We start from the raw sequence: 16,733 nt of genomic DNA, 5'->3' as shown, positions 1-16,733 counted from the left end.
TCAACACTACTTATCATTTATACTCCGTCAGCTTAACCCCTTCATGACATTCGCCGTACTATTACTGCACGTGTCGTGTCTCCCCCTTTGATGTAGGCTCCGGCGCTGAGTCCACATCAAAGTCGCGACATGTCAGCTGTTTTGAACAGCTGACATGTGCGCTCAATAGCGGCAGGTGGAATCGCGATCCACCCGCCGCTATTAATCCCACCTTGGACAACATCTGCAAAGAGTTTGTATGTTCTCTCCGTGTTTGCGTGGGTTTCCTCCGGGTACTCCGGTTTCCTCCCACATTCCAAAGACATACTAATAGGGAATTTAGATTGTGAGCCCCAACGGGGACAGCGATGATAATGTGTTCAAACTGTAAAGCGCTGCGGAATATGTTAGCGCTATATAAAAATAAAGATTATTATTATTACTATTATTATTAACTAGTTAAATGCCACTGTCAAGCTCTGACAGCAGCATTTAACTACCACTTCCGGCCATTGAGACCTCTATGGTTGTTGATGCTGGATTGCTATGATGCCACCCTGTGGTCTGCGCTCATAGCAATGCAGTAATTCTGCTACATAGAGGCGATCTGAACTTCACCACTATGTAGCAAAGCCAATCAGTCTATGCCACCGATGGAGGCTATTGAAGCATGGCAAAAGTGAAAAAAAAAAGTTTTAAAAAATATGAAAAAGTGGAAAAAAATAAAGTTTAAATCACCCCCCTTTCGCCCGATTCAAATTAAAACAATAAAAAAATCAAACCTACACACTTGGTATCGCCGCATTCAGAATTACCCAGTCTATCAATAAAAAGGATTAACCTGATTGCAAAACGGCGTAGTTAGAAAAAAAATTAACGCCAGAATTAAGTTTTTTTTGGTCACCGCGACATTGCATTAAAATGCAATAACGGTCGAACAAAAGAACGTATCTGCGCACAAGTGGTATCATTAAAAACGTCAGATCAGCATGCAAAAAGTAAGCCCTCACCCGACCAGAGATACCAAAAATGGAAACGCTACAGGAATTGGAATATTGCGCAATTATTTTTTTTAGTAAAGTTTTTAATTTTTTTTACCACTTAGATAAAAATAACCTAGACATGTTTGGTGTCTATGAACTCATAATGATCTGGAAAATTATAATGGCAGGCCGGTTTTAGCATTTAGTGAACCTAGCAAAAAAGCCAAACAAACAAGTGTGGGATTGCCCTTTTTTTGAAATTTCACCACACTTGGAATTTTTTTTTTCCCGTTTTCTTGTACAAAACATAGTAAAACCAATGGCGACCTTAAAAAGTACAACTTGTCCTGCAAAAAACAAGCCCTCACATTGCCGAATTGGCGGAAAAATAAAAAAGTTATGGCTCTGGGAAGGAGGGGAACGAAGAAGGCAAAAACGAAAAAGGGCTGCTTCTTGAAGGGGTTAAAAAAACAACTAAATTATATATATATTTTACTAAATAGATTCAAGGGAGCATGATGCCCCAGAACAAGAAGTACAGTTATGCAAATTGTAAATTTTTATTTAACACAATACAAACATAAAAGTAACACTGGTATATTGAGGATAAGGTGTATGACTCATAAGTACACCAGCATAGGAATATGCACATGAAATAGTGTAACACGGGTGCAGTAATAAAACCACAGGTAATGTGTATAATAACACTAATAACCAAACAATAAAGTGCAAATTGCGGGGATATATAATTATCGGTAAGAGAGGGGAGCAAAAAGTCTATGGTACAATGACCAGTCCACCTCATAAAGAGGGGAAGCCCCACCAAAAAACAACACCCACCCCTATTGCAAATGCCCGGAAGAGTAAATATGGCTAAGCCATGAACCCTAAGCTAATCTTACCCATTTGTGCAATATTCCGTGCAAGGTGTCCACAGAAATGGAGCCCCGACGCGCGTTTCGCGTTGATCGCTTCCTCGGGAGGCTATGTCATACATCTTATCCTCAATATGCCAGTGTTACTTTTATGTTTGTATTGTGTTAAATAAAAATTTACAATTTGCATAACTTTGATTATGCTGCGTATTTCTTGTTCTGGGTCATCATGCTCCCTTGAATCAATATAGTAAACTATGTGGGAGTTTTGCCCTCCTCTTCCCCTTCCCAATTGTGTGCAATGGGTACACAATGTAGAAGGGATTTTTCTATCAATAAATATATCCGCAAGGTTGGTGTATGTTATAAATTATATATATATATATATATATATATATATATATACATATATATATTATACATATATGCAATTATATTACACATACGTATATACAATGGAAGATTTACCCCTCTGCAGTTTATTGTAAAAGAATACACCCTGCTGCTGCGCTGGCATCTATTAGGCCGGAGTCCCACTGCAGCGAGTTACGGCCGAGTCTCGCTTGTTAAAAACAAGCTGTGGCACCGGCACTCCAGAGCGTAGCGTGCGGCTCCATGTATTGCTATGCGGCCGCACGCTCCGCTGTGGAGTGCCGGTGCCAGAGCTTGGTTTTAACCTGCAAGACTCGGCCGTATCTCGCTGTGTGTGATCCCGGCCTTATTGTCTATATCTGACATCACGGCAATAGCGCTACAGAGAATTGGCTGCTGAGCTCCCTGATTGGCTGCAGCACTATTGACGTGACATCAGAACTGTATCTGATGGATCTGCGGAGTGAATAAGGCAGGTTTTTTTGTTTTTTTTTTCCAAGCAAACAACGTGGGGGGTAGTGCCATGTGATTTATCAAATACCATTTGGCCCAGTGTTCTATGCGGCAGAGCAGTGTTTTTTTTTTTTTTCTATCATGCCGAGAAAAACAATGGCAGCATGCTGTAATTGGCAGCATGCTCTGCTCACTCGCACCCCCGTACAAGTCTGAGTGAAACCTCACACTGCACACAGATACCACACCAGTGCAATCCGATATACACCGAGTCAGGCCATGGAGGAGACGGAGAAATTATTTTCTGTCTCCTCTGCTTCAGTGCTGTGATTCTCTCGAGTGTGTCGGAGCACAGAGCACTGACACTCGGATCACGCTCACAGCAGGGCAGGAGCCGAGGGTCTTTGGCATATCTCATCCAATGTGACACAATGGTGTAACTCCGGCCTTAGGCTCTGCGTCCACGATGAGATTTTGGTGAGTTTTTGTTGCATCAAAAATGCAGCACCTTACAGTTCATCAATGTGGATGGGATTTACCGTATAAAATTCTCCTGCCCAGTGGGCTTTTTTATACCGTGTAAACTGACCTGCAGTGCATGCTTCAAATTCGCACCATGTCAATTTTTCTTGCCGATATGCTAAATTTTCTGTGCACATTTTTCCCAGCTAATGTGGCCACTTTGGACCAGACCGTAGCACGATTGCGAGCCCAGCTTCATCTTCATTATCTACGAGACCCCGCTCTGTGTGTAAAGCAGTAACTTTTCTTGGTACTGCAACTAAGGCTGGAATCACACAAGCGTATAACATCAGATATGAGAGCACTGGATGCGATATGCCAGTGACCCTCGGCTCCAGCTCTGCTGCAAGCGTGATGTGAGAGTCAGCGTTCCGTGCTCCGATGCTCTCGCATGACAGGATCAGAGCACAGCTGCGGAGGAGACGGGAAAAGTAATTCCTCCATCTCCTTCATTACCTGTCTCTGCGTATATCGGACTGCACTGGAATGACATCAGAGTGAAGTCTGTTTCACATACATCCATAGACTTGTGTGGGTGTGAGTGAGCCGAGTGTCGGTGCCAAACGCAGCATGCAGCGATTGTTCTCTCCTCCTGAATCGACATGAGAAAATCGCAGTTCTGAGCTGCAACATGGGATAACACTGGGCCAAGTGCTATGTGATTTATCACATAGCACTCGGCCATGTTATACGCTCTTGTGACTCTGGCCTTTGAGCAATAAATAGGACTGAGTTGTAATACTAGACCATCTGGGACTGTATGTTAATTAGTCGTAGGTCACAAGATGTGAGGTGAGTGTAAAACAAGTGCATAAAGATACTATATATTCACCATGTGACAAGTGGGCCTGTGTACCTTCAGACTACATCTGGCTAACAGATGTAAATCATTCAGCTGAGGTGAGGAAAACTAAATCTCCGAACACTAAACAATACTCAGAGGTCACCCGAGCGTGCTCGGGAAATCTCGAGTAACTAATGGAGAATAGTGATGAGCGAAGATACTAATCTGTCCCCATCACAACTCTGCCATATTATTCTGTTCCCATCATAGCTCTGACCAATGAGTTATCCCCATCATAGCTGCGTCCCAGGAGAGTTATACCCATCATAGTTGTGCTCATGGATTTTTTGTCTCCATTATACCTCCCCAAGTAATCGCTCAAGTGTTTCTCTTCACAAGCGGTGGCCTGTCGGTGGAGCTCTTCCCACTCCCACATCCCTTACTCACAACTGGAAGGCCCCTGCTATTAGCTCCGGACAGGTCTGTGTGTGGTGCTTGTGATTGGCTAAGTGTTTCAGGAGAAGGAGGCATGGTCTGTTGGGAAGACATACCATTTTACCAGCTTAGTGGCTTGTTGATGCTCAGACTGCAAGTCGTTGCATGTGGTGTGTGCACGATGCTGCATGGTGGACATGTCTGACTAGTTAGTGCTAGGAAAGAAATATATCTTGGTACCGTGTTAGCCAGTAGATAGAAAAATATTAGGATTGAGAGTCCTCAGTTGTTGATACCTTTAACTGAAAAGATGGTAACAAATTGCAAGCTTTCGAGACTACACAGGTCTCTTCATCAGGCAAAGACTAAAACAAATCCTGAAGCATCACATATTTATGCACAACATAGCATAGAAAAAAAAGGGAAAAACCATGGATAAGACAGGTGACATGAAGCAGAATTACCATGAGTGATAAACAGTTATGTCCATAAATATTGAGCCAGTTCTTAGATAAGGATTGTTTTATTGGGGTCTGGTTCTGTTGTGATGATGACCCCTCATAGTATGAGGGGCAAGTTCCTTAGTTGATGTAAAAAGACATAAATCCATGCTACACATTCATTCCTGCAGTGAGAATGTCAAAAGTAGTCATCAGTTTATATCCCCAGACTCTTCTGTAGTTAGTGCCAGGCAGCGACCACATTGCAGCTGCCCAGAGTTCTGTAGGTGTGTGCCAGAGATAATAGGTTGGCAATCAGTGCTGCCTCCTGAGCAATAAAAATTCAGGACTGCCACCACTCTGCAGCCAGCATTGTCTGTATGCTTGTGCCAAGCCTGCCATTGCCAAGAATGACCCTTGTTCTGGATTCTTCTGTGAGGTTCTTGTATGTGTGTGTGATGGCATCCTTGTGTCTGCACACTTTAATTTAGATAAATAGAAAAAAGTGTCCACTATTGTACTCAGTTTTACAGGATAGACATAAATCAGTATGAACCAGATTTGTCTACCGATTTTAAAAATTTACTACGGGGGGGAAGGGGGGGTACCATTTTGCCGTTTGCCTCAGGCAACAGAGAGGCTACGCTCACCTCCTGTTCACAACACATCTAAACTGCCAACTGGGACACTTGAGAAAGATGCCAGTTCAATGTACCAGTTAGTGCAGCTCAAAACTAGCAAGCATCCTGACGGAGTTGATCATTGAGTAGTAAGGCAGTAGCAACCATTAGAGCTTCTACAGGCATTGTGCTCACCTAAGCGAGGTGTGTAGGACCAGTATCTGGATCAATCCTTTTTTTTTTTTTTTTTTTTTTTTAAATATATAAAGGTTTCTCCCCATGGTTTGCTGTGCTGTTTTCCTACAGTGTTTATCTACGTAGTTTATATAACTGCTAATGACATGCACATCTGCATCATACTCACGATGCTAGCTTTAGATTTTTTTTTTTCAACTTCGAGAAATATGAAAATGCTTTTTTTGCTTTTATGTTCTGAAGGTCCAGGTTGTACTTATATGACTCTTCTTCCTTCACAGCTACCGCCTAGCACCAAAATTTCACTTCCCAAACCAGATTGATGATGTGTACAATGCAGCAAAATTCTTTCTGCAGGAGAATGTTCTAGAAAAGTATTCTGTAGATCCTAATCGAGTAGCCACGTCTGGAGACAGCGCTGGAGGAAATCTAGCTGCAGCTTTAGCACAAATGGTATGAATGTTAACATACGATTTGCCAATTTTCAGTCTCTAATATCTTTATACTGTGTATATTGTTCGTTTTTTTGTTTGTTTTTTTGTTGCCATGACCTTATGCACACTGTTGAACAGTATTACTGATCTGTGTGGATCCAAAATAAGGTCCTCAAATCGATTATTTTAATACTTTGTGAAGTCATATAGAAGTTTTCTCTTAGAAGTCACTGCAATTTTTTTTTAAAGAATCAGTATTTGATTTGGAATTTGTTGTAGAAATTGACTGTTTTAAGCTTTAAACGGAAGATTTTAAATCAAAGGTTTTGCTAATACTGTCCTATATAATAGGGAAGTCTGTCAGGGATTCTTAAAACTAATGGGGTGTCAGTAGTGTTGAGCGATACCTTCCGATATCCAGAAGTATCGGTATCGGATTGGATCGGCCGATATTCAAAAAATATCGGATATCGCCGATACCAATGCAAGTCAATGGGACAAAAATATCGGAATTAAATTAAACCCTTTCTTTCCTTGTAAGTTAATTCTACATGAAGGAAAACAACTAAGAATAATGTAGGATGTATTGGGGGAGGTGGAGGAGACATTAAAGGAATAGAGGTTTAGTCCAATCAAATGGAATAGCAGGAATTAATTTTTTTTAAGACGTTCGGAGTTACAAAGATATTGACTAAGTTAAGATTTTTTATATTTTGTCAGATATTGATGTTTCACTACTTCCATGCTCTTCACCTTCTTTTTTACTTCTCCCACACTTTCTTCTTCATTATCCTCAGCAGCAGCCTTTTTTCCATCAACTTCTTCTTTACCTTATTCATCTTCTTCTTCTTCACCTTCTTCCTATTATTCTTTTTTTGTACATTCTTCATATTCTTTTTATTCAACTATTATTCTTCTTCATATTCTACTTCTTCATCTTCTTCATATTCTTCTTCTTCATCATATTCTTATTTGTGACAGGCATTCCTGTAGTTATCTATAAAAGTTTGAAGATTACACCTTCCGTACTGCCTGTCACAAAAGGTTTACAACAGGATTTGTCCACGTCCAGTTTGGCCTGCAGCAGCAGGTTTTTTCCAGGGGCACCACGAGGAGGAACGGACTCACCCCCATACACTGCTTACTCTTCTGCTTATAATTTAGATAATATCTTTTGCTCTGATTTTTAGTCTTATGCTTAATGTTCTTCTGCTTTGTGTTCTGCAGCTTCTTGTTCTTCTGCTTCTCGGTCTCCAGGTTTGTTGTCTCTGGGGTCGTTGTCTCCGGGGTCGTCGTCTTCTTCGGGGTGGTCTTCAGGGTTGCCGTCTTTAGGGTCTTGAACTTGGAAATGTAGCAGAAGGTACAAGAAGGCTGAGGAACTGCCGAGAACCAGCTGATGGTACTGGAACCCGGATGGCTACCTGAAGGTACAAGAGCCAATGGTACTACCGAGGACCAGCTGGCGGTACTGGAACCCGGATGGGGAGCAGAAGGTACAAGAGCAAAAGACACTGCCGAGAACCAGCTGACGGTACTGGAACCCGGATGGGTAGCCAAAGGTACAAGAGCCAATGGAACTACCGAGGACCAGCTGACTGTACTGGAACCCGGTTACTAAGCAGGGAGCTACCCGTGTCAGAAAGCACTACCAAGGACCACCTGACGACGGTGGAACTCTGATACCCAAAAGGAGGCACCTAAGCTAAAGGCTCTGCCTGGAACCAGCTGACAGTACTGGAACCAGGGGACCTATTCAAGATTGTCTTCCTAAGAACCAGCTAATGGTGCTGGAACTCAGATAGGCAGCAGAAGGTCCACAGGAAAAAAATGCTAGGCCGCGAGCCGGCCAGAGTTAGCGAAAACCCACAGTCCTACAGGGGGAGCTTGTCCTATTGGCACTACGGAACCAGCCTTGATTGCCAGTTCCCGCAGCCCACATAGGAAGCACCTAAACTGCAGGCACCATAGAGTCGGCTGACCCGACCGCAACACAGGACAGGACAATGTATTGGAGGCAAAGTGACCTTGACACTACCCAGAAACAGCTGACGTGATGGAACCAGGCTGGGCAGAAGGGAGTACCTGTGCCAAAGACACTTCTGAGCAGCAACTGGCAGTGTTGGAGCCCAGGGATTACATGAGAAACAGAGTGTAGGCTGAGGACTAATTGGAGCAAGTTGAAAGGGAACCTTTAACTCCCCCCAGGCGTTTGCAACTAAAAGAGCCACCTTGTGCAGCACTAATGCTGCACAAGAAAAAGGTGGCTCTTTTAGTTATGCTCCTTGCACACGCTGAAGTTAACACTTATAAAATGTGGCCCCTCATACCGTGAAACTGTCACGGAGGCGGGGCTTGCCTTCTACATGGGACACAGCACAGCCGTCATTCATACCCCCTTGGTTCGGGGCGCAGCATCCTCAGCATTGTTTGAATCTGTCCCAGAGCCTGCGCTGTTATTTTAAACCTTGGGCATGCGATCATTTGGTGTCAGGCTGACTGCGCCTGTGCGGCTGCCCTGCCCAAGATCCCACGTCAGCTGATCCCTAATCACATGCCACGGCCGTGACGCGGCACAGTCTGAAGAAGGCGGAAGGAGATGAGTGAGAGGCGAAGATATGCACTGCACATTCCCATGAATCCCAGCCCCACAGTGTGAATAAATCAGAAGACACTGCGGGGTGGGATCTCGGGCAGCGCGACCGCACAGGCGCAGTCAGCCAGATATCAAATTATGTCAGAAGACGGGCATTGCTAAATGCGCATGGCCAAGGGATAACATAACAGCGCAGGCTCCGGGACAGATTCAAGCAACGCTCAGGAGGCGGCGCCAAGGGGGTATGAATGACGGCTGTGCCGTGTCTCATAAAGAAGGAAAGTCCCGCCTCTGGGACATTCACGGTATGAGGGGACACATTTTATAAGTGTTAACTCAAACGTGTGCAAGGAGAATAACTAAAAGAGCCACCTTGTCTAAATGCAGCATTAGTGCTGCACAAGTTGGCTCTTTCAGTTACAAATGCCTGGGGGGGACAGGTTCCATTTAATTTCTGTAGTAGTGTGAGTGTGGCGGGAGCAGGAGAAATTGACGGATACACAGCTGGTGATCAGCTGACATTACTGAAACCCAATGACACGGCAGCAAGTGCTGACTGTGCAGACAGCACTTCTGGGAGGTAATTGGCGGTGTTGGAGCCCTGGGTCAATGCTAGAAGCAGAGTGTAGGCCGAGGCCTAATTGGAGCAAGTTTAATATCTGTTGTAGTCTTAGTGTGGAGGGGGCAGGAGACATTGCCGCACACACAGCAGGGGAGCAGCTGGTGTTACTGAACCCCAATAACAGGAGCAACTGTTGACTGTGCAGACAGCACTTCCAGGCAGCAACTGGCGGTGTTGGAGCCCAGGGTCAATGCAAGAAACTGAGTGGAGAACATGCCGCACACACAGCAGGGGAGCAGCTGGCGTTACTGAACCCCAGTAACACTGGAGCAGGTGTTGACTGTGCAGACAGCACTTCCGGGCAGCAACTGGCACTGTTGGAGCCCAGGGTCAATGCAAGAAACTGAGTGGAGAACATGCCGCACACACAGCAGGGGAGCAGCTGGTGTTACTGAACCCCAGTAACACTGGAGCAGGTGTTGACTGTGCAGACAGCACTTCCGGGCAGCAACTGGCGGTGTTGGATCCCAGGGATTACAGGAGAAACAGAGTGTAGGCTGAGGCCTACACTCGAGGCAGTTTAATGTCTGTTGTAGTGTGAGCATGGAGGTAGCAGGAGCAATTGCCGGATACACAGCTGAGGATCAGCTGACATTACTGAAACCCAATAACATGGCAGCAAGTGTTGACTGTGCAGATGGCACTTCCGAGCAGCAACTGGTGGTGTTGGAGCCCAGGGAATCCAGGAGAAGCAGAGTGTAGGCCGAGGCCTGCACTCGAGGCAGTTTAATATCTGTTGTTGTGTCAGCGTTGAGGTAGCAGGAGCAATTGCCGGATACACAGCAGGGGAGCAGCTGACGTTACTGAACACCACTAACACAGGAGCGAGTGTTTTTCTCTGTGCAAACGGCATTTCCGAGCAGCAACTGGCATTGTTGGAGCCCAGGGATTAAAGGAGAAACAGAGTGTAGGCTGAGGCCTAATTGGAGCAAGTTGAAAAGAAACCTTTAACCCCCCAGGCATTTGTAACTGAAAGAGCCACCTTGTGCAGCACTAATGCTGCACAAGGAAAAGGTGGCTCTTTTAGTTATGCTCCTTGCACACGCTGAACTAAACACTTATAAACTGTGTCCACTCATACCGTGAAACCGTCCCGGAGGTGGGACTTTCCTTTGTAATGAGATGCAGCACATGCTAAACCTTGGGCATGCGCAGTTAGCACTGCCCGTCTTCTGACATCATTTGGTGTCAGGCTGACTGCGCCTGTGCGGCCGCGCTGCCCAAGATCATGCCCCGCAGTGTCTTCTGATTTATTTACACTGCGGGGCTGGGATTCATGGGCATGCACATTACATATTTTCGCCTCTAACTCGTCTCCTTCCACCTTCTTATTCAGAGAGACAAAGCTGTTGGGCATCACTGCATACTGCCTCGTCTTCCATTTCTCGAATGCTGCTTGGCTGGCCCCCTTTTTCCAAGCCAAGAGATTCAGAGAACAGAAGTAGAGATGGCTCCTGTCCTGGGCTCTCTGACTGCCTGGGCAATTTGGCAGGTGGTGAAGAGACAGATGGGTGCTCTTCAGTGCTCTGTGCCTGAGAGGATGTGGCACTAATTGAAGTCAATGCGTTAGCTGCCATCCATCCGACAACGGCTTCAATTTGTTCATCCCGCAGCAGCGGTGTACGGTAAGCTCCTACAAAGCTGCGCATGAAGGACTGTTCCCTGCTAAAACTGGGGGATGATGAGTCACCAGTGCCCACAGCAGGCACGGAATCCCCACGTCCTCTCCCTGATCCACCTCCATGCCCACGAACACGTGCCTTACTCCCTGCCTTCTTCATCTTGGTAGATTGATAAAGATAGGCAGAAAAGTACTAAGGGCTTAGTGTGCTTATTTCTGAACAGCTGCTAACTGGTATAGGAAACACTAATTTTAGAAAGTGTGGATTAGACTTTAATATGAGCTAATGTGGCCTACACAACTGTAAAGTGGAGTGTTTGGTGAACTCTATTAACTTTTTGTTTTTTTTCGCAGAACAGACTACAGAGTGAGCTGCACTCACACAGAGACTGTGCAGACAGCCGTGAACGGCGCTGCAAGGCCAAAAACAGCTCCTCTATGTACTCCTATATAGTGTTTTTTCCACAATCTAGCAGGATACAGATGGAAATCCACTAATAGGATAAATATGAAAAAATGTGCAAGCAGGCTGCACTAATTGAAAAAAGGACAATGGAACAGTATGAGGCAGTGACGCACCCTGAGCTGACTACAACCAGCGGTGGCGGCAGAACAGACTACAGAGTGAGCTGCACTCACACAGACACCTTGCAGACAGCCGTGAATGGCGCTGCAAGGCCAAAAAAGCTCCTCTATGTATTCCTATATAGTGTTTTTCCACAATCTAGCAGGATACGGATGAAAACCCACTAATACGATAAATTTGAAAAAATGTGCAGCAGGCTGCACGAATTTAAAAAAGGACAATGGAACAGTATGAGGCAGTGACGCACCCTGAGCTGACTACAACCAGCGGTGGCGGCAGAACAGACTACAGAGTGAGCTGCACTCACACAGACACCTTACAGACAGCCGTGAACAGTGCTGCAAGGCAAAAACAAGGTTCTCACACAGCGGTTGCTAAATTAGCCTGGGTAAAGCTCAATGAAGCAAATTGCTATCTCAAAACAGGCCCTCAGTCAGAACACAGCGTCCTGTCCCTAACTGAATTCACAGCAGAGTGAACACAAAATGGCGGTGGCAACTTTTAGTGTGCATCATGACATCATTTCAGCAGGCTATCTCAGCCATGCCAGTAGTTACATGCCTAACATGCAGAACAGGATGTGCCCACACTTCTAATGATTACTCATTGGCTGAATTAAATGAAACTGGCTCTTTGCATTATGGGAACTTCCGATTCCGGTATCCGACATACTGAAAGTATCGGAACTCGGTATCGGAATTCCGATACCGCAAATATCAGCCGATACCCGATACTTGCAGTATCGGAATGCTCAACACTAGTTGTCAGATCATCCAACTATCCCAAACTGCTAATATAGTGGTGTACATAATGATTTCACATGTACAAAGGAGTCAGGTCTCCTCTTGGCACTAGTTCTGCCTCAGATTATTCATTCATCCCAACTTTGTGCGATTGATAACCTGCATAACAATCCTGCCTTGCAGGTGTGGTCAGAAGATCCGAGGCAGGACTAGTCAGGGGGAAGAGATGCTCACTGCAAAACCTTTCTGAAATGATTGTCTCCATGTTATTTAACACCAAAAGAAAATGGACCTCTAAGAATTTAAAAAAAAAAATGAAAAAAAAAATAGGCCCCCCCATTCATGTCCTTGTATGCATGGTTTAAAAAACAAACAAAAAAAAAAACTTGCCTTCCCTGCATGCCCTCTCTGCATCTTGTTCTGGTGCCAGCAGCTCTTGTGGCCAAGCGATCACATGTCGCTGCTGATTAAGGTAATGAATATTCACTCCATGCATCTGGGAGTAGTCAGGTGAATATTCATTACCTTAATGAGGAGGCACCCAAGCTAGGCCAGCTGCTGCTGGAAGACAGCAGCTGTGGCTGTAAATGTGCGCTCTATAAGGGAAATAAATATTCAGCCACTGCAGTGAACATTAATTTCTCTTTAGCAGCAGGCACAGGCTTTGACCGCAGCTGCCAGCTCCTCCCTCTGTCAAATGCTGCTCTGCCGCTCACCTTCCCCCGCTGTCTTTTTGGGACAATGACTGGTGTATAATCCGAGGGAGATGTTTTCAGCACAAAAAAAGGCTGAAAAACTCTGCTTGTACATGAGTATATATTTATTTTCCCTTTTGGCCCTCCCTCTCTGCATCATTTTAAGTATTTTTATTTATTTATTTATTTTTTTGATCTAACAATTTTTTTTTGTCTTATTTTGAATGAGGTAAAAGCGGGGTGATTTAAACTTCTTATATTTTTCATATTTTTATTTTTATTTATTTTTATTTTTTTTAATTTTTGCATACTTCAATAGCCTCCATGGGAGGCTAGAAGCTGTCACAACTTGATCGGCTCAGCTACATAGAGGCGATGCTCAGATCGCCCCTATGTAGCAGAATTACTGCATTGTTAGGAGTGCCGACCACAGTGAGGCACTCATAGCAATCTGACAAAAACCATAGAGGTCTCAAGGAGACCACGGGTTATGCCAACTCGCCGATGACCCTTTGATCACATGATGGCGGTCACTGCTGCGCGCATTTCCCGCCGGAAGAGCTAAGAGTTAAATGACGCTGTCAATCCAACACAATGGGCAGCACTTTATGACCACTTATAAAATGTGTTCAAACTTGTAAATAATTCATGAAAGAATAAAGTGACGTTAAAAAGAAGCACACCATTGTTTTCCGTGTGAAATTCTCAATAAGTTTGATGTGTCATGACCCTCTTCCCACTGGAAAAAATTAAAGTTTGATCTAAAATAGCCGACTTCAAAATGGCTGCCATGGTCACCACCCATCTTGAAAAGTTTTCCCCCTCCCATATACTAATGTGCCACAAACAGGAAGTTCATATCGCCAACCATTCCCATTTTATTTAGGTGTATCCATATAAATTGCCCATGCTGTACAGGTCCTTCTCAAAAAATTAGCATATAGTGTTAAATTTCATTATTTACCATAATGTAATGATTACAATTAAACTTTCATATACTATAGATTCATTATCCACCAACTGAAATTTGTCAGGTCTTTTATTGTTTTAATACTGATGATTTTGGCATACAACTCCTGATAACCCAAAAAACCTGTCTCAATAAATTAGCATATTTCACCCGACCAATCAAATAAAAGTGTTTTTTAATACCAAACAAAAAAACCATCAAATAATAATGTTCAGTTATGCACTCAATACTTGGTCGGGAATCCTTTGGCAGAAATGACTGCTTCAATGCGGCGTGGCATGGAGGCAATCAGCCTGTGACACTGCTGAGATGTTATGGAGGCCCAGGATGCTTCAGTAGCGGCCTTAAGCTCATCCAGAGTGTTGGGTCTTGCGTCTCTCAACTTTCTCTTCACAATATCCCACAGATTCTCTATGGGGTTCAGGTCAGGAGAGTTGGCAGGCCAATTGAGCACAGTAATACCATGGTCAGTAAACCATTTACCAGTGGTTTTGGCACTGTGAGCAGGTGCCAGGTCGTGCTGAAAAATGAAATCTTCATCTCCATAAAGCATTTCAGCCGATGGAAGCATGAAGTGCTCCAAAATCTCCTGATAGCTAGCTGCATTGACCCTGCCCTTGATGAAACACAGTGGACCAACACCAGCAGCTGACATGGCACCCCACACCATCACTGACTGTGGGTACTTGACACTGGACTTCAGGCATTTTGGCATTTCCTTCTCCCCAGTCTTCCTCCAGACTCTGGCACCTTGATTTCCGAATGACATGCAAAATTTGCTTTCATCAGAAAAAAGTACTTGGGACCACTTAGCAACAGTCCAGTGCTGCTTCTCTGTAGCCCAGGTCAGGCGCTTCTGCCGCTGTTTATGGTTCAAAAGTGGCTTTACCTGGGGAATGCGGCACCTGTAGCCCATTTCCTGCACACGCCTGTGCACGGTGGCTCTGGATGTTTCCACACCAGACTCAGTCCACTGCTTCCTCAGGTTCCGGTCACCTCTTCTCGTTGTACAGCGTTTTCTGCCACATTGTTTCCTTCCAACAGACTTACCATTGAGGTGTCTTGATACAGCACTCTGGGAACAGCCTATTTGTTGAGAAATTTCTTTCTGGGTCTTACCCTCTTGCTTGAGGGTGTCAATGATGGCCTTCTTGACATCTGTCAGGTCGCTAGTCTTACCCATGATGGGGGTTTTGAGTAATGAACCAGGCAGGGAGTTTTTAAAAGCCTCAGGTATCTTTTGCATGTGTTTAGAGTTAATTAGTTGATTCAGAAGATTAGGGTAAGAGGTCATTTAGAGAACCTTTTCTTGATATGCTAATTTATTGAGACAGGTTTTTTGGGTTATCAGGAGTTGTATGCCAAAATCATCAGTATTAAAACAATAAAAGACCTGACAAATTTCAGTTGGTGGATAATGAATCTATAGTATATGAAAGTTTAATTGTAATCATTACATTATGGTAAATAATGAAATTTAACACTATATGCTAATTTTTTGAGAAGGACCTGTATATAGAAAGGCTGTACAACTGCCTGTCGTAGTGGGTTTTTCTCATCAGTGCAGAATAGATAGAAATGTTTCAATGTAGTCTGCATCTCCTATAAGTATATCAATGTCCATTGTAAAAAATAAACACGTAGACTCCGCATGTCATGAAATACTTGCTGACTCCTACGCTGAAACGTGTTAATTTATTTAAATATGAATTTGATTTTTCCAGCTGCTTCATGACCCAGAAGTCAAGGTGAATCTCAAGATTCAAGTTTTAATATACCCAGTTCTCCAAAGCCTTGATTTAAATACTCCATCTTATAAAGAAAATGCCTACATGCCACTACTGTCCAAGACACTGATGGTCCGCTTCTGGAGTGAATACTACACCACGGATCGATCGCTGTTTGATGCCATGATGGCCAACGAGCATATTCCATCTCAAGATGCTCACTTATTTAAATACGTAAACTGGAGCACTTTATTGCCAGGAGATCTAAAAAAGAATCACGTGTACCAGATGCCTGACAACCAGAATTCATTGTTTGTGAAAAAGTATCCAGGACTCTTGGATGTTAGAGCATCTCCTTTGTTGGCAGAAGATGAAAAGTTAAGGGGTCTGCCATTGACATATGTGATCACATGCATGTATGATGTGCTTAGAGATGATGGCTTTATGTATGTATCCCGACTTAGAAATGCTGGTGTACATGTAGTACATGAAAATTATGACAGTGCCTTCCATGGTATACTTTTCATGAACACTGAACCATTCACTCATTCTATAGCAGGTCGAATGGTAGAAAAGTACTTACACTGGCTCGATACTAATTTGTGACAAGTCTTCCAAAAATAATTCAACTTTTTGAATGTATTACGTGTCAATTCTACCTACTGAAACCTGAGCGCTATACATGTTACGGCTTGTTTCTCTCAAACGGTCTTTCAAATTGTATTGACTGTGCATTCATTTACAATTAAATTGTTTTTAACATTATCCATTTTAAATCAAAGTAATTATCGCAGGGGTTGCATGGCTATCGCTTAACTATATTTGGAGACTACTAGAATGGATCAATCCTCAGTTCCTAAAGAAACCTGAAGAAGCTGTATGAGTAAGAAAACAAGGGCAAAAACATTTTTACATTGGCTTGTAAATGTAATTTGTACTAGCTGTACAGGAGAGGAAAACCTCTTCTATTGGCATGCAATGAAAGTGGAGACAAAAGTTCATTTGAGAATGTCACACAGGCCCCACAACTGGCAATCTACCAAGTCTGCAGCTCAGAGCCGCCAGCTCACTGGGCAAATGTCAA

General features: G+C 43.9%; 1 protein-coding gene across 1 annotated transcript in view; it reads left to right on the top strand.

Annotated features, from left to right (window-relative positions):
- Positions 1 to 16,414, top strand: part of LOC143808262 (arylacetamide deacetylase-like) — a 205,103-nt gene extending 188,689 nt beyond the window's left edge. Inside the window, exons 4-5 of the mRNA XM_077290750.1 lie at positions 5,940 to 6,111; positions 15,647 to 16,414. Of these exons, the coding sequence (XP_077146865.1) occupies positions 5,940 to 6,111; positions 15,647 to 16,255 (781 nt within the window). The 3' untranslated portion in view covers positions 16,256 to 16,414. The remainder of the gene's footprint in view (positions 1 to 5,939; positions 6,112 to 15,646) is intronic.
- Positions 16,415 to 16,733: the final 319 nt, after the last annotated feature.

Source organism: Ranitomeya variabilis, chromosome 2 (genome assembly GCF_051348905.1).
Source record: "Ranitomeya variabilis isolate aRanVar5 chromosome 2, aRanVar5.hap1, whole genome shotgun sequence".
In the NCBI taxonomy this organism is placed as follows: Eukaryota; Metazoa; Chordata; class Amphibia; order Anura; family Dendrobatidae; genus Ranitomeya; species Ranitomeya variabilis.
This window is presented reverse-complemented; position numbering and strand designations above follow the sequence as displayed.